Raw genomic sequence first — 23,609 nt, 5'->3', positions numbered from 1 at the left:
GATCGTAATTTACATAGGCTTTCTAGGGCAGACTTTACACAGTAACCGACCAGCAGAACTCGTGAACACACTCCAGACCGTACACTGGGGGGCATCGCCTGGTATATAGCAGTGACTGTAAACTACCACCACACCACCAGGCCTATAGATGGCGCTGTGCTGTATGTTTAACTGTGATATCTGTGTGTATTATTACCTGGTTATATAGCAGTGACTATAAACTACCACCACACCACGGGCAGCCGTGCTCCCTCGCTGGATGATGATGAAGAGGAAGAGGACAGACTCCAGGCTATGATCTCAATGATGTGTTGGCGGAACCTCACAGATCCTAATGTCATGAAAGGTTTTTATCCATCACCTGACCCCCCCCCCCCCCCCCCCCCCCCGGTCCATCCCTCCCCCATCCTACCCAGCATGCACCCCGTAACTCGAATTAAAAAAAACCTCTCCTTTAAACCCCTGTTGTGTGTCTTTGTCCCCATGGCTTATCCCAACAGTGCAGAGTAGGTAGAATATGGTTGGAGAGCGGTTGAGTTTCCTCTTGCTCTTTGATACAACGACAAAACCATTCCTTTTGGTGTAAATTAATTTACAGTCACTGTCAGACGTAGAAATATTGTTTTTTGGGGGGGTAGGGCTTTGCAGGAAGAAACTTTAGCTTTGCAGGCAGAAACTAAACACACGTAATGGGTTTATAACAGCTTTTATAGGGACTCATAATAGACTGATAATGTGTTATAATAGTGACCTGACTGCACTGCTTCATAACAACAGGATGTTAGCTGCGTTACCATGGTGAGAACTACATCTAGGTCAAGTGGCACGTCCCTGTGTGCAGAAGAGATAGAGGGGAAGAGATAGAGGTACTGTGTAAAGAGAGAGCGATATAGGGAGGGAGAGAGAGGGAGAGTGAAAGAGGGAGAGAGTGAAAGAGGGAGAGAGTGAAAGAGAGAGCAAGTGAAAGAGAGGTAGAGAGAGAGAGGTAGAGAGAGAGTTAGAGAGAGAGAGAGGTAGAGAGAGAGTTAGAGAGAGAGAGGTAGAGAGAGAGAGGTAGAGAGAGAGAGATAGGTAGAGAGAGAGAGAGAAAGAGAGAGGTAGAGAGAGAGAGAGAGAGAGAGGGGTAGAGAGAGAGCGAAAGAGGGAGAGAGTGAAAGAGGGAGAGAGTGAAAGAGAGAGCGAGTGAAAGAGGTAGAGAGAGAGGGAGAGAGTGAAAGAGAGAGCGAGTGAAAGAGGTAGAGAGAGAGAGGTAGAGAGAGAGTTAGAGAGAGAGAGAGAGGTAGAGAGAGAGAGGTAGAGAGAGAGAGGTAGAGAGAGAGAGAGGTAGAGAGAGAGAGAGGTAGAGAGAGAGCGAGAGAGTGAAAGAGGGAGAGAGTGAAAGAGAGAGCGAGTGAAAGAGAGGTAGAGAGAGAGAGAGAGTTAGAGAGAGAGAGAGGTAGAGAGAGAGAGAGAGAAAGGTAGAGAGAGAGAGAGAGAGGTAGAGAGAGAGAGAGAGAGGTAGAGAGAGAGAGAGGTAGAGAGAGAGAGAGAGAAAGGTAGAGAGAGAGAGAGAGAGGGGTAGAGAGAGAGAGAGGTAGAGAGAGAGAGAGAGGTAGAGGTAGAGAGAGAGAGAGGTAGAGAGAGAGAGAGAGAGAGAGAGAGGTAGAGAGAGAGAGAGAGAGGTAGAGAGAGAGAGAGGGGTAGAGAGAGAGAGAGAGACATAAAGCCAGTCTAATGTAACCGATTCACACTGTAGCCTAGCATTACCTGACCCCCACCTTTATTTACCATGTAGGAACCTTGAAACAAAAGGCTGCTTGTACTGCTGTAGATCAGAACATAGAAATAGAATCTGTAGATCAGAACATAGAAATAGAATCTGTAGATCAGAACATAGAAATAGAATCTGTAGATCAGAACATAGAAATAGAATCTGTAGATCAGAACATAGAAATAGAATCTGTAGATCAGAACATAGAAATAGAATATGTAGATCAGAACATAGAAATAGAATCTGTAGATCAGAACATAGAAATAGAATCTGTAGATCAGACCATAGAAAAAGAATCTGTAGATCAGATCATAGAAATATAATCTGTAGATCAGACCATAGAAATAGAAAGGGCCTCCCCATTTAATGGCTCTGAGACCCTTCTACTGGTTGTATTTCTTTTTGTCAAACTGACAGCAATATGTATAATATCTGTGGCTCAGTGCTCTACCAGCTGAGCCACAGAGGACTGGTGACTGACTGGCCACTGGTTTCAATAGTGTTTTCTCATTTTCAGAATGTGGTTTAAGATACTGTAGCCTCTTCTCTTTCTCTCAGTTTGCTGTAATATGGACCTCTAGTCACCTTGGTGACCCTGTAATGTTAGCAGCTTGCAGATACATCTCAGATGACTGTCCTCCCTCCCTGGTCCCTTTAGAGACTGTTATCTCAGATGACTGTCCTCTCTCACTAGTCCCTTTAGAGACTGTTATCTCAGATGACTGTCCTCCCTCCCTGGTCCCTTTAGAGGCTGTTATCTCAGATGACTGTCCTCCCTCCCTGGTCCCTTTAGAGTATGTTATCTCAGATGACTGTCCTCCCTCCCTGGTCCCTTTAGAGCCTGTTATCTCAGATGACTGTCCTCCCTGGTCCCTTTAGAGACTGTTATCTCAGATGGCTGTCCTCCCTCCCTGGTCCCTTTAGAGACTGTTATCTCTGATGACTGTCCTCTCTCACTAGTCCCTTTAGAGTATGTTATCTCAGATGACTGTCCTCCCTCCCTGGTCCCTTTAGAGCCTGTTATCTCAGATGACTGTCCTCCCTCCCTGGTCCCTTTAGAGTATGTTATCTCTGATGACTGTCCTCCCTCCCTGGTCCCTTTAGAGACTGTTATCTCTGATGACTGTCCTCTCTCACTAGTCCCTTTAGAGACTGTTATCTCTGATGACTGTCCTCCCTCCCTGGTCCCTTTAGAGCCTGTTATCTCTGATGACTGTCCTCCCTGGTCCCTTTAGAGACTGTTATCTCTGATGACTGTCCTCTCTCACTAGTCCCTTTAGAGTATGTTATCTCAGATGACTGTCCTCCCTCCCTGGTCCCTTTAGAGACTGTTATCTCTGATGACTGTCCTCCCTCCCTGGTCCCTTTAGAGACTGTTATCTCAGATGGCTGTCCTCCCTCCCTGGTCCCTTTAGAGACTGTTATCTCAGATGACTGTCCTCCCTCCCACCCTAGTCCCTTTAGAGACGGTTATCTCAGATGACTGTCTTCCCTTCCTGGTCCCTTTAGAGACTGTTATCTCAGATGACTGTCCTCCCTCCCTGGTCCCTTTAGAGACTGCTATCTCAGATGACTGTCCTCCCTTCCTGGTCCCTTTAGAGACTGTTATCTCAGATGACTGTCCTCCCTCCCTGGTCCATTTAGAGACTGCTATCTCAGATGACTGTCCTCCCTCCCTGGTCCCTTTAGAGACTGTTATCTCTTATGACTGTCCTCCCTCCCTCACTAGTCCCTTTAGAGACTGTTATCTCTGATGACCGTCCTCCCTCCCTGGTCCCTTTAGAGACTGTTATCTCTGATGACTGTCCTCACTCCCTGGTCCCTTTAGAGACTGTTATCTCTGATGACTGACCTCCCTCCCTGGTTCCTTTAGAGACTGTTATCTCTGATGACTGTCCTCCCTCCCTGGTCCCTTTAGAGACTGTTATCTCAGATGGCTGTCCTCCCTCCCTGGTCCCTTTAGAGACTGTTATCTCTGATGACTGTCCTCTCTCACTAGTCCCTTTAGAGTATGTTATCTCAGATGACTGTCCTCCCTCCCTGGTCCCTTTAGAGCCTGTTATCTCAGATGACTGTCCTCCCCATCCCTGGTCCCTTTAGAGTATGTTATCTCTGATGACTGTCCTCCCTCCCTGGTCCCTTTAGAGACTGTTATCTCTGATGACTGTCCTCTCTCACTAGTCCCTTTAGAGACTGTTATCTCTGATGACTGTCCTCCCTCCCTGGTCCCTTTAGAGCCTGTTATCTCTGATGACTGTCCTCCCTGGTCCCTTTAGAGACTGTTATCTCTGATGACTGTCCTCTCTCACTAGTCCCTTTAGAGTATGTTATCTCAGATGACTGTCCTCCCTCCCTGGTCCCTTTAGAGACTGTTATCTCTGATGACTGTCCTCCCTCCCTGGTCCCTTTAGAGACTGTTATCTCAGATGGCTGTCCTCCCTCCCTGGTCCCTTTAGAGACTGTTATCTCAGATGACTGTCCTCCCTCCCACCCTAGTCCCTTTAGAGACGGTTATCTCAGATGACTGTCTTCCCTTCCTGGTCCCTTTAGAGACTGTTATCTCAGATGACTGTCCTCCCTCCCTGGTCCCTTTAGAGACTGCTATCTCAGATGACTGTCCTCCCTTCCTGGTCCCTTTAGAGACTGTTATCTCAGATGACTGTCCTCCCTCCCTGGTCCATTTAGAGACTGCTATCTCAGATGACTGTCCTCCCTCCCTGGTCCCTTTAGAGACTGTTATCTCTTATGACTGTCCTCCCTCCCTCACTAGTCCCTTTAGAGACTGTTATCTCTGATGACCGTCCTCCCTCCCTGGTCCCTTTAGAGACTGTTATCTCTGATGACTGTCCTCACTCCCTGGTCCCTTTAGAGACTGTTATCTCTGATGACTGACCTCCCTCCCTGGTTCCTTTAGAGACTGTTATCTCTGATGACTGTCCTCCCTCCCTAGTCCCTTTAGAGACTGTTATCTCTGATGACTGTCCTCCCTCCCTAGTCCCTTTAGAGTATGTTATCTCTGATTACTGTCCTCCCTCACTAGTCCCTTTAGAGACTGTTATCTCTGATGACTGTCCTCCCTCCCTGGTCCCTTTAGAGACTGTTATCTCTGAGGACTGTCCTCCCTCCCTGGTCCTTTTAGAGACTGTTATCTCTGATGACTGACCTCCCTCCCTGGTTCCTTTAGAGACTGTTATCTCTGATGACTGTCCTCCCTCCCTAGTCCCTTTAGAGACTGTTATCTCTGATGACTGTCCTCCCTCCCTAGTCCCTTTAGAGTATGTTATCTCTGATTACTGTCCTCACTCCCTAGTCCTTTTAGAGACTGTTATCTCTGATGACTGTCCTCCCTCCCTGGTCCCTTTAGAGACTGTTATCTCTGATGATTGTCCTTTCTCCCTAGTCCCTTTAGAGACTGTTATCTCTGATGACTGTCCTCTCTCACTAGTCCCTTTAGAGTATGTTATCTCTGATGACTGTCCTCACTCCCTAGTCCTTTTAGAGACTGTTACTCGGATGACTGTCCTCCCTCCCTGGTCCCTTTAGAGACTGTTTTCTGATATTCCCAACTACTGTGGTCCTCTCCTCTCAGTAGAGCAGTACCATGTTATTCCCAGTCACTGTGGTCCTCTCCTCTCAGTAGAGCAGTACCATGTTATTCCCAGTCACTGTGGTCCTCTCCTCTCAGTAGAGCAGTACCATGTTATTCCCAGTCACTGTGGTCCTCTCCTCTCAGTAGAGCAGTACCATGTTATTCCCAGTCACTGTGGTCCTCTCCTCTCCTCTCAGTAGAGCAGTACCATGTTATTCCCAGTCACTGTGGTCCTCTCCTCTCCTCTCAGTAGAGCAGTACCATGTTATTCCCAGTCACTGTGGTCCTCTCCTCTCAGTAGAGCAGTACCATGTTATTCCCAGTCACTGTGGTCCTCTCCTCTCAGTAGAGCAGTACCATGTTATTCCCAGTCACTGTGGTCCTCTCCTCTCAGTGGAGCAGTACCATGTTATTCCCAGTCACTGTGGTCCTCTCCTCTCAGTAGAGCAGTACCATGTTATTCCCAGTCACTGTGGTCCTCTCCTCTCAGTAGAGCAGTACCATGTTATTCCCAGTCACTGTGGTCCTCTCCTCTCAGTAGAGCAGTACCATGTTATTCCCAGTCCCTGTGGTCCTCTCCTCTCCTCTCAGTAGAGCAGTACCATGTTATTCCCAGTCCCTGTGGTCCTCTCCTCTCCTCTCAGTAGAGCAGTACCATGTTATTCCCAGTCACTGTGGTCCTCTCCTCTCAGTAGAGCATTACCATGTTATTCCCAGTCCCTGTGGTCCTCTCCTCTCCTCTCAGTAGAGCAGTACCATGTTATTCCCAGTCACTGTGGTCCTCTCCTCTCAGTAGAGCAGTACCATGTTATTCCCAGTCCCTGTGGTCCTCTCCTCTCCTCTCCTCTCCTCTCAGTAGAGCAGTACCATGTTATTCCCAGTCACTGTGGTCCTCTCCTCTCAGTAGAGCAGTACCATGTTATTCCCAGTCACTGTGGTCCTCTCCTCTCAGTAGAGCAGTACCATGTTATTCCCAGTCACTGTGGTCCTCTCCTCTCAGTAGAGCAGTACCATGTTATTCCCAGTCACTGTGGTCCTCTCCTCTCAGTAGAGCAGTACCATGTTATTCCCAGTCCCTGTGGTCCTCTCCTCTCCTCTCCTCTCCTCTCCTCTCCTCTCAGTAGAGCAGTACCATGTTATTCCCAGTCCCTGTGGTCCTCTCCTCTCCTCTCAGTAGAGCAGTACCATGTTATTCCAGTCACTGTGGTCCTCTCCTCTCAGTAGAGCAGTACCATGTTATTCCCAGTCCCTGTGGTCCTCTCCTCTCCTCTCAGTAGAGCAGTACCATGTTATTCCCAGTCACTGTGGTCCTCTCCTCTCAGTAGAGCAGTACCATGTTATTCCCAGTCCCTGTGGTCCTCTCCTCTCCTCTCAGTAGAGCAGTACCATGTTATTCCCAGTCACTGTGGTCCTCTCCTCTCAGTAGAGCAGTACCATGTTATTCCCAGTCCCTGTGGTCCTCTCCTCTCCTCTCAGTAGAGCAGTACCATGTTATTCCGAGTCACTGTGGTCCTCTCCTCTCAGTAGAGCAGTACCATGTTATTCCCAGTCACTGTGGTCCTCTCCTCTCAGTAGAGCAGTACCATGTTATTCCCAGTCACTGTGGTCCTCTCCTCTCCTCTCCTCTCAGTAGAGCAGTACCATGTTATTCCGAGTCACTGTGGTCCTCTCCTCTCAGTAGAGCAGTACCATGTTATTCCCAGTCACTGTGGTCCTCTCCTCTCAGTAGAGCAGTACCATGTTATTCCCAGTCCCTGTGGTCCTCTCCTCTCAGTAGAGCAGTACCATGTTATTCCCAGTCACTGTGGTCCTCTCCTCTCAGTAGAGCAGTACCATGTTATTCCCAGTCCCTGTGGTCCTCTCCTCTCCTCTCAGTAGAGCAGTACCATGTTATTCCCAGTCACTGTGGTCCTCTCCTCTCAGTAGAGCAGTACCATGTTATTCCCAGTCCCTGTGGTCCTCTCCTCTCCTCTCAGTAGAGCAGTACCATGTTATTCCCAGTCACTGTGGTCCTCTCCTCTCAGTAGAGCAGTACCATGTTATTCCCAGTCCCTGTGGTCCTCTCCTCTCCTCTCAGTAGAGCAGTACCATGTTATTCCCAGTCACTGTGGTCCTCTCCTCTCAGTAGAGCAGTACCATGTTATTCCCAGTCCCTGTGGTCCTCTCCTCTCCTCTCAGTAGAGCAGTACCATGTTATTCCGAGTCACTGTGGTCCTCTCCTCTCAGTAGAGCAGTACCATGTTATTCCCAGTCACTGTGGTCCTCTCCTCTCAGTAGAGCAGTACCATGTTATTCCCAGTCACTGTGGTCCTCTCCTCTCCTCTCCTCTCCTCTCAGTAGAGCAGTACCATGTTATTCCGAGTCACTGTGGTCCTCTCCTCTCAGTAGAGCAGTACCATGTTATTCCCAGTCACTGTGGTCCTCTCCTCTCAGTAGAGCAGTACCATGTTATTCCCAGTCCCTGTGGTCCTCTCCTCTCAGTAGAGCAGTACCATGTTATTCCCAGTCACTGTGGTCCTCTCCTCTCCTCTCAGTAGAGCAGTACCATGTTATTCCCAGTCACTGTGGTCCTCTCCTCTCAGTAGAGCAGTACCATGTTATTCCCAGTCACTGTGGTCCTCTCCTCTCCTCTCAGTAGAGCAGTACCATGTTATTCCCAGTCCCTGTGGTCCTCTTCTCTCAATAGAGCAGTACCATGTTATTCCCAGTCACTGTGGTCCTCTCCTCTCAGTAGAGCAGTACCATGTTATTCCCAGTCCCTGTGGTCCTCTCCTCTCAGTAGAGCAGTACCATGTTATTCCCAGTCCCTGTGGTCCTCTCCTCTCAGTAGAGCAGTACCATGTTATTCCCAGTCAATGTGGTCCTCTCCTCTCAGTAGAGCAGTACCATGTTATTCCCAGTCACTGTGGTCCTCTCCTCTCAGTAGAGCAGTACCATGTTATTCCCAGTCACTGTGGTCCTCTCCTCTCAGTAGAGCAGTACCATGTTATTCCCAGTCCCTGTGGTCCTCTCCTCTCAGTAGAGCAGTACCATGTTATTCCCAGTCACTGTGGTCCTCTCCTCTCAGTAGAGCAGTACCATGTTATTCCCAGTCACTGTGGTCCTCTCCTCTCAGTAGAGCAGTACCATGTTATTCCCAGTCACTGTGGTCCTCTCCTCTCCTCTCAGTAGAGCAGTACCATGTTATTCCCAGTCACTGTGGTCCTCTCCTCTCAGTAGAGCAGTACCATGTTATTCCCAGTCCCTGTGGTCCTCTCCTCTCAGTAGAGCAGTACCATGTTATTCCCAGTCACTGTGGTCCTCTCCTCTCAGTAGAGCAGTACCATGTTATTCCCAGTCACTGTGGTCCTCTCCTCTCCTCTCAGTAAAGCAGTACCATGTTATTCCCAGTCACTGTGGTCCTCTCCTCTCCTCTCAGTAGAGCAGTACCATGTTATTCCCAGTCACTGTGGTCCTCTCCTCTCAGTAGAGCAGTACCATGTTATTCCCAGTCACTGTGGTCCTCTCCTCTCCTCTCAGTAGAGCAGTACCATGTTATTCCCAGTCACTGTGGTCCTCTCCTCTCAGTAGAGCAGTACCATGTTATTCCCAGTCACTGTGGTCCTCTCCTCTCCTCTCAGTAGAGCAGTACCATGTTATTCCCAGTCACTGTGGTCCTCTCCTCTCAGTAGAGCAGTACCATGTTATTCCCAGTCACTGTGGTCCTCTCCTCTCCTCTCAGTAGAGCAGTACCATGTTATTCCCAGTCCCTGTGGTCCTCTCCTCTCAGTAGAGCAGTACCATGTTATTCCCAGTCCCTGTGGTCCTCTCCTCTCAGTAGAGCAGTACCATGTTATTCCCAGTCCCTGTGGTCCTCTCCTCTCAGTAGAGCAGTACCATGTTATTCCCAGTCCCTGTGGTCCTCTCCTCTCAGTAGAGCAGTACCATGTTATTCCCAGTCCCTGTGGTCCTCTCCTCTCAGTAGAGCAGTACCATGTTATTCCCAGTCACTGTGGTCCTCTCCTCTCAGTAGAGCAGTACCATGTTATTCCCAGTCACTGTGGTCCTCTCCTCTCAGTAGAGCAGTACCATGTTATTCCCAGTCACTGTGGTCCTCTCCTCTCAGTAGAGCAGTACCATGTTATTCCCAGTCCCTGTGGTCCTCTCCTCTCAGTAGAGCAGTACCATGTTATTCCCAGTCCCTGTGGTCCTCTCCTCTCCTCTCAGTAGAGCAGTACCATGTTATTCCCAGTCCCTGTGGTCCTCTCCTCTCCTCTCAGTAGAGCAGTACCATGTTATTCCCAGTCCCTGTGGTCCTCTCCTCTCAGTAGAGCAGTACCATGTTATTCCCAGTCCCTGTGGTCCTCTCCTCTCAGTAGAGCAGTACCATGTTATTCCCAGTCCCTGTGGTCCTCTCCTCTCAGTAGAGCAGTACCATGTTATTCCCAGTCCCTGTGGTCCTCTCCTCTCAGTAGAGCAGTACCATGTTATTCCCAGTCACTGTGGTCCTCTCCTCTCAGTAGAGCAGTACCATGTTATTCCCAGTCCCTGTGGTCCTCTCCTCTCAGTAGAGCAGTACCATGTTATTCCCAGTCCCTGTGGTCCTCTCCTCTCAGTAGAGCAGTACCATGTTATTCCCAGTCCCTGTGGTCCTCTCCTCTCCTCTCCTCTCAGTAGAGCAGTACCATGTTATTCCCAGTCCCTGTGGTCCTCTCCTCTCAGTAGAGCAGTACCATGTTATTCCCAGTCCCTGTGGTCCTCTCCTCTCAGTAGAGCAGTACCATGTTATTCCCAGTCCCTGTGGTCCTCTCCTCTCCTCTCCTCTCAGTAGAGCAGTACCATGTTATTCCCAGTCCCTGTGGTCCTCTCCTCTCCTCTCCTCTCAGTAGAGCAGTACCATGTTATTCCCAGTCCCTGTGGTCCTCTCCTCTCAGTAGAGCAGTACCATGTTATTCCCAGTCCCTGTGGTCCTCTCCTCTCAGTAGAGCAGTACCATGTTATTCCCAGTCCCTGTGGTCCTCTCCTCTCAGTAGAGCAGTACCATGTTATTCCCAGTCCCTGTGGTCCTCTCCTCTCCTCTCAGTAGAGCAGTACCATGTTATTCCCAGTCCCTGTGGTCCTCTCCTCTCCTCTCAGTAGAGCAGTACCATGTTATTCCCAGTCCCTGTGGTCCTCTCCTCTCAGTAGAGCAGTACCATGTTATTCCCAGTCCCTGTGGTCCTCTCCTCTCAGTAGAGCAGTACCATGTTATTCCCAGTCCCTGTGGTCCTCTCCTCTCAGTAGAGCAGTACCATGTTATTCCCAGTCCCTGTGGTCCTCTCCTCTCAGTAGAGCAGTACCATGTTATTCCCAGTCCCTGTGGTCCTCCTCTCAGTAGAGCAGTACCATGTTATTCCCAGTCCCTGTGGTCCTCTCCTCTCAGTAGAGCAGTACCATGTTATTCCCAGTCCCTGTGGTCCTCTCCTCTCAGTAGAGCAGTACCATGTTATTCCCAGTCCCTGTGGTCCTCTCCTCTCAGTAGAGCAGTACCATGTTATTCCCAGTCCCTGTGGTCCTCTCCTCTCAGTAGAGCAGTACCATGTTATTCCCAGTCCCTGTGGTCCTCTCCTCTCCTCTCAGTAGAGCAGTACCATGTTATTCCCAGTCCCTGTGGTCCTCTCCTCTCAGTAGAGCAGTACCATGTTATTCCCAGTCCCTGTGGTCCTCTCCTCTCCTCTCAGTAGAGCAGTACCATGTTATTCCCAGTCCCTGTGGTCCTCTCCTCTCAGTAGAGCAGTACCATGTTATTCCCAGTCCCTGTGGTCCTCTCCTCTCCTCTCAGTAGAGCAGTACCATGTTATTCCCAGTCCCTGTGGTCCTCTCCTCTCAGTAGAGCAGTACCATGTTATTCCCAGTCCCTGTGGTCCTCTCCTCTCCTCTCAGTAGAGCAGTACCATGTTATTCCCAGTCCCTGTGGTCCTCTCCTCTCAGTAGAGCAGTACCATGTTATTCCCAGTCCCTGTGGTCCTCTCCTCTCCTCTCAGTAGAGCAGTACCATGTTATTCCCAGTCCCTGTGGTCCTCTCCTCTCAGTAGAGCAGTACCATGTTATTCCCAGTCCCTGTGGTCCTCTCCTCTCCTCTCAGTAGAGCAGTACCATGTTATTCCCAGTCCCTGTGGTCCTCTCCTCTCAGTAGAGCAGTACCATGTTATTCCCAGTCCCTGTGGTCCTCTCCTCTCAGTAGAGCAGTACCATGTTATTCCCAGTCCCTGTGGTCCTCTCCTCTCAGTAGAGCAGTACCATGTTATTCCCAGTCCCTGTGGTCCTCTCCTCAGCGCTGTTGGGTTTTGGGGCACAAAGAAATGCTTTGATAATTTGCTCTGTTGTTTTTACACCTGTTGTTGGTTTAGTTTTCTTAACCCTTCTGTCTACTTGTTTAGTTTTCTTAACCCTTCTGTCTACTTGTTTACTTTTTGTTTTGGCTCCATTGTCTTCATTTACGTTCACTGCAACATGCCTGACCTGTTTGCATGTGAGATATGCAGCAACCAGTTTCATTTTGTTTTTAAAGAAGGTGTGTTGTTTGTTTCTACTGGTAGGAATACCGCCCCCCCTCTCTATCTCTCACTCTATATATATACTGTATCTCTATGTCTCTCTATATATATATACACTGCTCAAAAAAATAAAGGGAACACTAAAATAACACATCCTAGATCTGAATGAATGAAATATTCTTATTAAATACTTTTTTCTTTACATAGTTGAATGTGCTGATAACAAAATCACACAAAAATGATCAATGGAAATCAAATGTATCAACCCATGGAGGTCTGGATTTGGAGTCACACTCAAAATTAAAGTGGAAAACCACACTACAGGCTGATCCAACTTTGATGTAATGTCCTTAAAACAAGTCAAAATGAGGCTCAGTATTGTGTGTGGTCTCCACATGCCTGTATGACCTCCCTACAACGCCTGGGCATGCTCCTGATGAGGTGGCGGATGGTCTCCTGAGGGATCTCCTCCCAGACCTGGACTAAACATCCGCCATCTCCTGGACAGTCTGTGGTGCAATGTGGCGTTGGTGGATGGAGCGAGACATGATGTCCCAGATGTGCTCAATTGGATTCATGTCTGGCATACAGGCTGGCCAGTCCATAGCATCAATGCCTTCCTCTTGCAGGAACTGCTGACACACTCCAGCCACATGAGGTCTAGCATTGTCTTGCATTAGGAGGAACCCAGGGCCAACCGCACCAGCATATGTTCTCACAAGGGGTCTGAGGATCTCATCTCGGTACCTAATGGCAGTCAGGCTACCTCTGGCGAGCACATGGAGGCCTGTGCGGCCCCCCAAAGAAATGCCACCCCACACCATGACTGACCCACAGCCAAACCGGTCATGCTGGAGGATGTTGCAGGCAGAAGAACGTTCTCCACGGCATCTCCAGACTCTGTCACGTCTGTCACATGTGCTCAGTGTGAACCTGCTTTCATCTGTGAAGAGCAAAGGGCGCCAGTGACGAATTTGCCAATCTTGGTGTTCTCTGGCAAATGCCAAACGTCCTGCACGGAGTTGAGCTGTAATCACAACCCCCACCTGTGGACGTTGGGCCCTCATACCACCCTCATGGAGTCTGTTTCTGACCGTTTGAGCAGACACATGCACATTTGTGGCCTGCTGGAGGTCATTTTGCAGGGCTCTGGCAGTGCTCCTCCTGCTCCTCCTTGCACAAAGGCGGAGGTAGCAGTCCTGCTGCTGGGTTGTTGCCCTCCTACGGCCTCCTCCACATCTCCTGATGTACTGGTCTCCTGGTAGCGCCTCCATGCTCTGGACACTACACTGACAGACACAGCAAACCTTCTTGCCACAGCTCGCATTGATGTGCCATCCTGGATGAGCTGCACTACCTGAGCCACTTGCGTGGGTTGTAGACTCCGTCTCATGCTACCACTAGAGTGAAAGTCTAGAGTCTTGAGTGAGAGTCTTGCTAACTGCCTATAATTTCCACCTGTTGTCTATTCCATTTGCACAACAGCATGTGAAATTTATTTTCAATCTGTGTCGCTTCCTAAGTGGACAGTTTGATTTCACAGAAGTGTGATTGACTTGGAGTTACATTGTGTTGTTTAAGTGTTCCCTTTAGTTTTTTGAGTAGTGTATATACAGTTGAAGTCCGAAGTGTACATACACCTTAGCCAAATGCATTTAAACTCAGTTTTTCACAATTCCTGACATTTAATCCTAGTAAACATTCCCTGTCTTAGGACAGTTAGGATCACCACTATATTTTAAGAATGTGAAATGTCAGATTGAATAGTAGAGAGAAAGATTTATTTCAGCTTTTAATTTTTTCTTGACATTCCCAGTGGGTCAGAAGTTTACATACATTAAATTAGTATTTGGTAGCATTGGCTTTAAATGGTTTAACTTGGGTCAAATGTTTCGGGTAGCTTTCCACAAGCTTCCCACATTAAGTTGGGGGAATTTTGGCCCATTTCTCCTGACAGAGCTGGTGTAACTGAGTCAGGTTTGTAGGCCTCCTTGCTCGCACACACTTTTTCAGTTCTGCCCACAAATTGTGTATAGGATTGAGGTCAGGGCTTTGTGATGACCACTCCAATACCTTGATTTTGTTGTCCTTAAACCATTTTGCTACAACTTTGGAAGTATGCTTGGGGTCATTGTCCATTTGGAAGACCCAATTGCGACCAAGCTTTAACTTCCTGACTGATGTCTTGAGATGTTCAAAATATCCACATAATTTTACTACCTCATTAAGCCTTCTATTTTGTGAAGTGCACCAGTCCCTCCTGCAGCAAAGCACACCCACCACATGATGCTGCCACCCCAGTGCTTCACGGTTGGGATGGTGTTCTTCAGCTTGCAAGCCGCCGCCTTTCTCCTCCAAACATAACGATGGTCATTATGGCCAAACAGTTCTATTTTTGTTTCATCAGACCAGAGGACATTTCTCCAAAAAGTCTGATCGTTGTCCCCATGTGCAGTTGCAAACCGTAGTCTGGCTTTTTTATTGCGGTTTTTGAGCAGTGGCTTCTTCCTTGCTGAGCGCCCTTTCAGGTTATGTTGATATAGGATTCATTTTACTGTTGATATAGATACTTTTGTACCTGTTTCCTCCAGCATCTTCACAAGGTCCTTTGCTGTTGTTCTGGGATTGATTTGCACTTTTCGCACCAAAGTACGTTTATCTCTAGGAGACAGAATGCGTCTCCTTCCTGAGCGATATAACGGCTGCATGGTTCCATGGTGTTTATACTTTGGTACTATTCTTTGTACAGATGAACGTACAGGCAATTGGCTATTGCTCCCAAGAATGAACCAGACATGTGGAGGTCTACAATTTTTTTTCTGAGGTCTTGGCTGATTTCTTTTGATTTTCCCATGATGTCAAGCAAAGAGGCACTGAGTTTGAAGGTAGGCCTTGAAATACATCCACAGGTACACCTCCAATTGACTCAAATGATGTCACTTAGCATATCAGAAGATTCTAAAGCCATGACATAATTTTCTAGAATTTTCCAAGCTGTTTAAAGGCACAGTCAACTTAGTGTATGTAAACTTCTGACCCCCTGGAATTGTGATACAGTGAATTATAAGTGAAATAATCTGTCTGTAAACAAAACAAAAAAATGACTTGTTTCATGCGCAAAGGAGATGTCCTAACCGACTTGCCAAAATGTATAGTTTGTTTACAAGAAATCTGTGGAGTGGTTGAAAAATGAGTTTCATTGACTCTAACCTAAGTGTATGTAAACTTCCGACTTCAACTCTCTATATATTTTTGATTGATATCTTTGCTCTGATTTAGTTCTTCCTCTTTCTCTGTTCGTCGTTTTTTCTGCAATGCTGTTCACTGTAATTCTTCACTAACCCAGGTCGTCCCCTCGTCCCTTCCATTGTGACGGCTAGGTCCTGTGGGGTTCCGCAGTAGTAGAGACATGGACAACACTATGGTTCCTACCCTGTTACAGTATTGTTATGTCAGCACCCGGGAGTGTATACCAAAAACACTAAAAATCACTTCCTGTTGAACTTTGAACTCGCATAGCCCAACAAAATACATTTTCTAGGGAGTCCGAATGCGGGGTCTCCTATTCCAGGCAGCATTTTATGTTTGGTTATGTTTTATCCTTTTGCTTTCTGGTTTCTTTTTGCTGAACAACCAAAGAACAGCTACTCATATTTATAACAGGTAATCTGCTCCACCCTGAAGAATTAAGGTGAAGAGCATTTTTTTTTTTATGTTGATGTTTTTACGATTCTTTCTTTGTATTTTTGGTATACCCTTAATGGACATTTAGTTGTTTTTCTTTTTGTTCCTGTTTTGACATTTGGCTTTTTTTTTTTTGTCGTCACGTTCTGCTTTATGCTTCCTGCCTGAGAACCCCGCTGCCCTGTGTCTCTCCTCGTGTCCTTCTCCTCCCCCTCTCTCTCCTCTCTCCTCTCCTCTCCTCTCCTAATGTCATTTTTGGTATTTTTTTTGTAGAGACAGTTTGTGCTCTGTGTTTTCTCTCTGACTGGGCTCTATAAGCATGCCTTCCCAGCATCGTCTCTGCCTGGCCTAATCCCCCAGCATGCTCTGCTCACTTCCTTCCTTCGATTTGCTTCCCAAAACTTCTTCTTCTTCAATTCCACGTTTTTATTTATTCTCAATATAATGTTTTTGTGTTTTATGATGTTTGTCTGACTCACTTATGGATAACCATATACATACAGTGCTTTCAGGAAGTATTCACACCCCATTTCTTCTTCTACATTTTGTTGTCCTGCAGCCTGAATTTAAAATGGATTACATGGAGATTTTGTGTCACTGGACTACACACAATACCCCCCAAAATGTCAAAGTGAAATGATGTTTTCAAAAATGTTTACAAATGAATAAAAATGAAAATCTGAAATGTTTTGAGTCAATAAATATTCAAACCCTTTGTTATGGCAATGCCTAAATACATTCAGGAGTAAACAAGTCACATAATAAGTTGCATGGACTCACTCTGGATGCAATATTTAACATGATTTTGGAATGACTACCTCATAGTCATACCTCACCTCAGGGCGGCAGCGTAGCCTAGTGGTTAGAGCAACCGGAAGGTTGTAAGTTCAAACCCCCGAGCTGACAAGGTACAAATCTGTCGTTCTGCCCCTGAACAAGGCAGTTAACCGACTGTTCCTAGGCCGTCATTGAAAATAAGAATTTGTTCTTAACTGTCTGTACCCCACACAAACAATTATTTCTAAAGTCCCTCAGTCAAGCAACCACAAAGACCAGGGAGGTTTTCCAATACTGATCAAAGGGCACCTATTGGTAGATGTATACAAATAAGACATTGAATATCCCTTTGAACATGGAGAAGTTATTAATTACACAGTTGCTATAAAAATACAGGCGTCCTTCCTAACTCAGTTGCCAGAGAGGAAGGAAACCGCTCAGGGATTTCACCATGATGGTGACTTAAAAACAGTTATGGAGTTTAATGGCTTTGATAGGAAAAAACTGAGGATGGATCGACATTGTAGTTACTCCACAATACTACATGAAAAGAAGAGAACCTGTACAAAATGAAAATATTCCAAAACATGCATCCTGTTTGCAACAGTAAATCTGTGAAAAATGTGTCAAAGAAATTAACTTTTTGTCCTGAATGCAAAGCGTTATATTTGGGGCAAATCCAACACAACATGTCACTGACACAACATAAGGACAATTACCTAAAACAATGACCTAAAACAATTACCTAAAACAATGACCTAAAACAATGACCTAAAACAATGACCTAAAACAATGACCTAAAACAATGACCTAAAACAATGACCTAAAACAATGACCTAAAACAATTACCTAAAACAATGACCTAAAACAATTACCTAAAACAATGACCTAAAACAATTACCTAAAACAATGACCTAAAACAATTACCTAAAACAATTACAATACACTTGAATGTCTTACCAAGACGACATTGAATGTTACTGAGTGGCCTAGTTACAGTTTTGACTTAAATCGAAAATATATGGCAACACTTGAAAATGGCTGTCTAACAATGAACAACTTGACAGAGTTTGAATAATTACAAAAAATGTGCAAATATTGTACAATCCAGGTGTGCAAAGCTCTTAGAGACTTACCCAGAAAGACTCACAGCTGTAATCACTGCCAATGGTGATTCTAACATATATTGACTCAGGAGTGTAAATACTTATGTAAATGAACCATTTCTGTATTTAATATTCAATACATTTTCAAAAAATGTAAAAAATAAAAATAAAAACATGTTTTCACTTTGTCTCTATGGGATATTGTTTGTAGATGGGTGAGAGAAAAAATAATATTTCATCCATTTTGAATTCAGGCTGTAATACAACAAAGTGCGGAATAAGTCACAGGGTTGGAATACTTTCTGAAGGCTCTGTAAATGTATACCTCATACATCTATGTGAGCAATGTAAGCTAAATTAAATATATAATATTTGAAAGAGTCATTTGAATCTGAAATTCGATAAAGAGAGAAATCTCTCGCTACCTGAATAGATGTCTTGGTTGAGCTAGAGCCTCTGGGAAACAGATAATGTCATTCTAGCCAGACAAGAGTTCTTGTTTTATTTAGCCAATAAGGAAACCAATGACACGTTCTGGACGCAGCCAACAGGTTTGTTTACAGCCTAGTCTCAGAGCACCTTAAGAGTGATTCTCTGTCCCTCATAATTTTATCTATTTTCCTTGCTGTTGTCTTCCCCCTTGTTCCATCACTTTCTCTCTCTCTCTCTCTCTCTCTCTCTCTCTCTCTCTCTCTCTCTCTCTCTCTCTCTCTCTCTCTCTCTCTCTCTCTCTCTCTCTCTCTCTCTCTCTCTCTCTCTCTCTCTCTCTCTCTCTCTCTCATCCCTCACGCTCTCCCTTCTCTCCCTATCTCTCTCATTCACCTCTCCATCCCCCTCTCCCTCCATCCCTCTCTCCCCCTCCCTCCTTTCCCCCTTCTCCATCCTTCTCTCACCCCACTCTAACCCCATCTCTCTCCATCCCCCTCCCCTCTCTCTCCATCCCCCTCCCCCTCCCCTCTCTCTTCATTCTTCTCTCACCCCACTCTAACCCCATCTCTCTCCATCCCCCTCCCCTCTCTCTCCATCCCCCTCCCCTCTCTCTTCATTCTTCTCTCACCCCACTCTAACCCCATCTCTCTCCATCCCCTCCCCCTCCCCTCTCTCTTCATTCTTCTCTCACCCCCCTCTCCATCCCCCCTCTCTCATCCCTCTCTCTCTCTCACCCTCTTATCCCTCTCCATCCATCCCTCTCTCTCCATCCCGCTCTCTTACCCTCTCCATCCCTCTCTCCATCCCTCTCTCACCATCCCTCTCTCTCACTCTCTCCATTCCTCTCTCTCCACCCCTCTTTCTCACCCTCTCCATCACCCTCTCTTCTCCATCCCTCTCTCTCACCCTCTCCATCCCTCTCTCTCCATCTGTCTCGCTCACCCTCTCCATCCCTCTCTCTCCATCCCTCTCTCTCCATCCCCCCTCACCCTCCAGACCATGGGGAGATGATGGACATCCAGGGAGCCTATATGGGAGGCAGCCCGTCGTCATGGCAGCAGGGAGCAGAGTGCACCAGTCACATGTCGTCATGTCTGCCTTGCTCCGCAGGGAGCAGTAACGTCTCATTGGAATACCCAGCAGGCTGCACCTGCATCCACGACCGGTGAGAATACATACACACACATACACACATACACACACACACACACACACACACTCCTGCACAGATTGGATCACATCATTAATTGATAACCTGAAATCATTCTAACACAATCTCCCCACTGTATGTGTGTCCTGTCTCCAGGAGCCCACTGAAGATGCTGTGCCAGAATATGAAAAGGCAGATCGTCTCCAGGGCCTTCTACGGATGTAAGTCTGTCTGTGTTCTCTCTCTCAGTTGTTTGTTTCTCAGTTCCTATGGTGTAAAGGAAGAGACCAGTTCCTATAGGCGTAAAGGAAGAGACCAGTTCCTATAGGCATAAAGGAAGAGACCAGTTCCCATGGCGTAAAGGAAGAGACCAGTTCCCATGGTGTAAAGGAAGAGACCAGTTCCTATAGGCATAAAGGAAGAGACCAGTTCCTATGGCGTAAAGGAAGAGACCAGTTCCTATAGGCGTAAAGGAAGAGACCAGTTCCTATGGCGTAAAGGAAGAGACCAGTTCCTATAGGCATAAAGGTAGAGACCAGTTCCTATAGGCATAAAGGTAGAGACCAGTTCCTATAGGCGTAAAGGAAGAGACCAGTTCCTATAGGCGTAAAGGAAGAGACCAGTTCCTATAGGCGTAAAGGAAGAGACCAGTTCCTATAGGCGTAAAGGAAGAGACCAGTTCCTATAGGCGTAAAGGAAGAGACCAGTTCCTATAGGTGTAAAGGAAGAGACCAGTTCCTATAGGCGTAAAGGAAGAGACCAGTTCCTATAGGCGTAAAGGAAGAGACCAGTTCCTATAGGCGTAAAGGAAGAGACCAGTTCCCATGGCATAAAGGAAGAGACCAGTTCCCATGGCATAAAGGACGAGACCAGTTCCTATCGGCATAAAGGACGAGACCAGTTCCTATAGGCGTAAAGGAAGAGACCCGTTCCTATAGGCGTAAAGGAAGAGACCAGTTCCTATAGGCATAAAGGTAGAGACCAGTTCCTATAGGCGTAAAGGAAGAGACCAGTTCCTATAGGCGTAAAGGAAGAGACCAGTTCCTATAGGCGTAAAGGAAGAGACCAGTTCCCATGGCATAAAGGAAGAGACCAGTTCCCATGGCATAAAGGACGAGACCAGTTCCTATAGGCATAAAGGACGAGACCAGTTCCTATAGGCGTAAAGGAAGAGACCCGTTCCTATAGGCGTAAAGGAAGAGACCAGTTCCTATAGGCGTAAAGGAAGAGACCAGTTTCCATGCCGTATAGGAAGAGACCAGTTCCTATAGGTGTAAAGGAAGAGACCAGTTCCTACGGTGTAAAGGAAGAGACCAGTTCCTATAGGCGTAAAGGAAGAGACCAGTTCCTATGGCGTAAAGGAAGAGACCAGTTCCTATAGGCGTAAAGGAAGAGACCAGTTCCTATGGCGTAAAGGAAGAGACCAGTTCCTATAGGCGTAAAGGAAGAGACCAGTTCCTATGGCGTAAAGGAAGAGACCAGTTCCCATGGCATAAAGGAAGAGACCAGTTCCTATAGGCGTAAAGGAAGAGACCAGTTCCCATGGTGTAAAGGAAGAGACCAGTTCCTATGGCGTAAAGGAAGAGACCAGTTCCTATAGGCGTAAAGGAAGAGACCAGTTCCCATGGTGTAAAGGAAGAGACCAGTTCCTATGGCGTAAAGGAAGAGACCAGTTCCTATAGGCGTAAAGGAAGAGACCCGTTCCTATGGCGTAAAGGAAGAGACCAGTTCCTATGGCGTAAAGGAAGAGACCAGTTCCTATGGCGTAAAGGAAGAGACCAGTTCCTATGGCGTAAAGGAAGAGACCAGTTCCTATGGCGTAAAGGAAGAGACCAGTTCCTATAGGCGTAAAGGAAGAGACCAGTTCCTATGGCGTAAAGGAAGAGACCAGTTCCTATGGCGTAAAGGAAGAGACCAGTTCCTATGGCGTAAAGGAAGAGACCCAGTTCCTATAGGCGTAAAGGAAGAGACCAGTTCCTATGGCGTAAAGGAAGAGACCAGTTCCTATAGGCGTAAAGGAAGAGACCAGTTCCTATGGCGTAAAGGAAGAGACCAGTTCCTATGGCGTAAAGGAAGAGACCACCTGTCTTCTTTCATGTCTTTCTTTCTCTCCTTCCTTCCCTTTTCTTTCTCTCCATACGTGTCTCTTGTCCCTCCCTCCCTGCAGGGCTGGCCTACTGTCGACACCTGTCCACTGTCCGTACCCACTTGTCAGCATTGGTCAACCACAACATTGTCCCTCCTGACAAACCTTGTGAGGCGTCGGGGGGCCTGAGTAAAGACTTGTGGAGCAAGTACCAGAAAGACTGCAAGGTGGGTTAATGGGTGGCTGCCTGGGTGGATTGTAGCTGGCTGGCTAGGAGCTGACTGGCTAGGTGCTGATTGGCTAGGTGCTGATTGGCTAGTTTAACTGACTGACTGGCTAGGTGCTGATTGGCTAGGAGCTGACTGACTAGGTGCTGATTGGCTAGTAGCTGACTGGCTAGGTGCTGATTGGCTAGGAGCTGACTGACTAGGTGCTGATTGGCTAGGAGCTGACTGGCTAAGTGCTGATTGGCTAGGAGCTGACTGGCTAGGTGATGATTGGCTAGGAGCTGACTGGCTAGGTGCTGACTGGCTAGGAGCTGACTGGCTAGGTGCTGATTGGCTAGGAGCTGATTGGCTAGGTGCTGACTGGCTAGGTGCTGATTGGCTAGGAGCTGACTGGCTAGGTGCTGACTGGCTAGGTGCTGATTGGCTAGGTGCTGATTGGCTAGGAGCTGACTGGCTAGGTGCTGACTGGCTAGGTGCTGATTGGCTAGGAGCTGACTGACTACTGACTGCTGACTGACTACTTTCAGAAGTAGGTTCAGACTGAGCGTTACTCACTCAGTGTTGGATGGTATTTCCAGGGTCCGCTGTGTTTCTTCTGCAGGTTTTGGTTTGTTAGAAGTTTTTTCTTCTTGATAGTCTTTGGTTGTAAGAATCCATTCGGGTAATTTTGTTGATTTGGTTTGAAGGTTTTGATGTAGAGGGTAGAGGGTAGTGTAGTGTAGTGTCTTTGGCATCATTAAACTGAAGATGAATCATTACTAATGAATTAATTACTTATATTGAAGACTTTGTAGTTATTATTACGTGTTTAAAGCTGATTATTCATGGAACTGTAATTAACTAGGAAGTCGGGGGCACCAAGGAAAATATTCAGATTACAAAGTTATAATTTCCTAATATAACCTTTCAGATATTTTCATATCTGATCAATAGTCTTCTGATTAATGAATTCTTCTTTACCTCACGTTAGTCTCATTCCAAACATCGTAAATTGTTGGTTATCTGCACGAACCCAGTCTTCAATTGTCTTCAATAATTGATTTATTAACTAACTAAACAATCACAGAAGTGCACACACAAACAAACAAAGTAAATATGGTTACAAGTAATGATAGGGGAGTGTGCCCCTAGTGGGCTAAACCGGTATGGCGGCAAGGCGGCTTGTTAGACTAAAGGGGAGTGGGGGTCAGCTGAGAAGTCACTACAGAGTTGATAATTATAACAATTGAAATGCTAATCCTTTGCACATGAACGCTCACTCATTCAGGAACAATTACAATCAATATATATATATTTACACTCAATGTGTCGTCTTGATCGCTGGTGAAAAGTTTGTTTCTGTTGGAGAGTCTGTCCGTGCTCGCTCTCTCTCTCTTAGAATGGATAGTTCAGAGTGACATTCATTCATGTCGTTATAGAATAGATGTTTCGGCGGTTGTCGTTCTTCACGTTCAATGATACCGAATTCCTAGCTGCAGACTAGTAATTAGTATCAAAGACTTGTTCTTATTCTGTCGGTATCGATAGTCTAATAGTTTAACCACGTGGGATGGTTAAAAGATTCAGCCATCTGGCCCTCTCTTTATCGAGGTAAGCTGGTCTGCAACCTTTGTCCTCTCGTAATTGAGGGAAACATGGTCTGTTGAGAAACTCTCAAAGTGGGGGGGTTTATTCGGGAGAACAGAAAAAGCTGCCTCATGACGCCAGGTCCTAACTGTGCTCATGGGCGGTCCTCTGATTTAGTTAAACTCAAAAGGGAATTGGAGTTTCCTTCATTAAACAGTCCAAAATCACATTACACAATTTTACAAACAGTATCCTCCTCACTCATTCATCTCGTACAACAATTAGATGTAAAACTCATATCTGAGGCTAGTATATAAACAGCGTTATGGTAATGTGGCCGTATTGCCTCCCATGAGTTTCACAAAATTGTACCAAATGGACCAGTTCATAGCTGGATTCTTCACCGATCTTTTCTACAATCTCCACAACATAAATGTTGTTCGGACCTCAAGTTCTGTGAGGTGGAAGAAATTCCTTTGTTCTCTTCTATGAAAACTCTACTCTCTCTCTCTATACTGTGGCCATGAGGAGATAATCTCCTCCAGGAATTTACGACCTCTCTCTGACCACAGCAGCCTGGGTGTAGGAGACAGGGAGAGGGGGGATGGGGCTTGCTGTACCCAAAGAGGGCAACATCATGACAAGTTTATCTACATTTATCCAACTATAATTGATGATCTCTCCTCTCTCCCTCCTCTCTCTGCTCCCTCTCTCTTCTCCTCTCTCTCCC

The 23,609-nt window shown here is 46.6% G+C and overlaps 1 protein-coding gene across 2 annotated transcripts in view; it reads left to right on the top strand.

The window, feature by feature from the left end:
* Positions 1 to 23,609, top strand: part of LOC109886971 (small G protein signaling modulator 2) — a 196,417-nt gene that overhangs the window by 156,345 nt on the left and 16,463 nt on the right. Inside the window, exons 12-15 of one of the 2 annotated variants that reach the window (XM_031791255.1) lie at positions 209 to 346; positions 18,847 to 19,015; positions 19,157 to 19,221; positions 21,168 to 21,313. In XM_031791255.1, the coding sequence (XP_031647115.1) occupies positions 209 to 346; positions 18,847 to 19,015; positions 19,157 to 19,221; positions 21,168 to 21,313 (518 nt within the window). The remainder of the gene's footprint in view (positions 1 to 208; positions 347 to 18,846; positions 19,016 to 19,156; positions 19,222 to 21,167; positions 21,314 to 23,609) is intronic. The other variant, XM_031791256.1, reaches the window with a different exon arrangement.

The sequence above is a fragment of the Oncorhynchus kisutch genome, linkage group LG15 (genome assembly GCF_002021735.2).
Source record: "Oncorhynchus kisutch isolate 150728-3 linkage group LG15, Okis_V2, whole genome shotgun sequence".
Lineage (NCBI taxonomy): Eukaryota > Metazoa > Chordata > Actinopteri > Salmoniformes > Salmonidae > Oncorhynchus > Oncorhynchus kisutch.
This window is presented reverse-complemented; position numbering and strand designations above follow the sequence as displayed.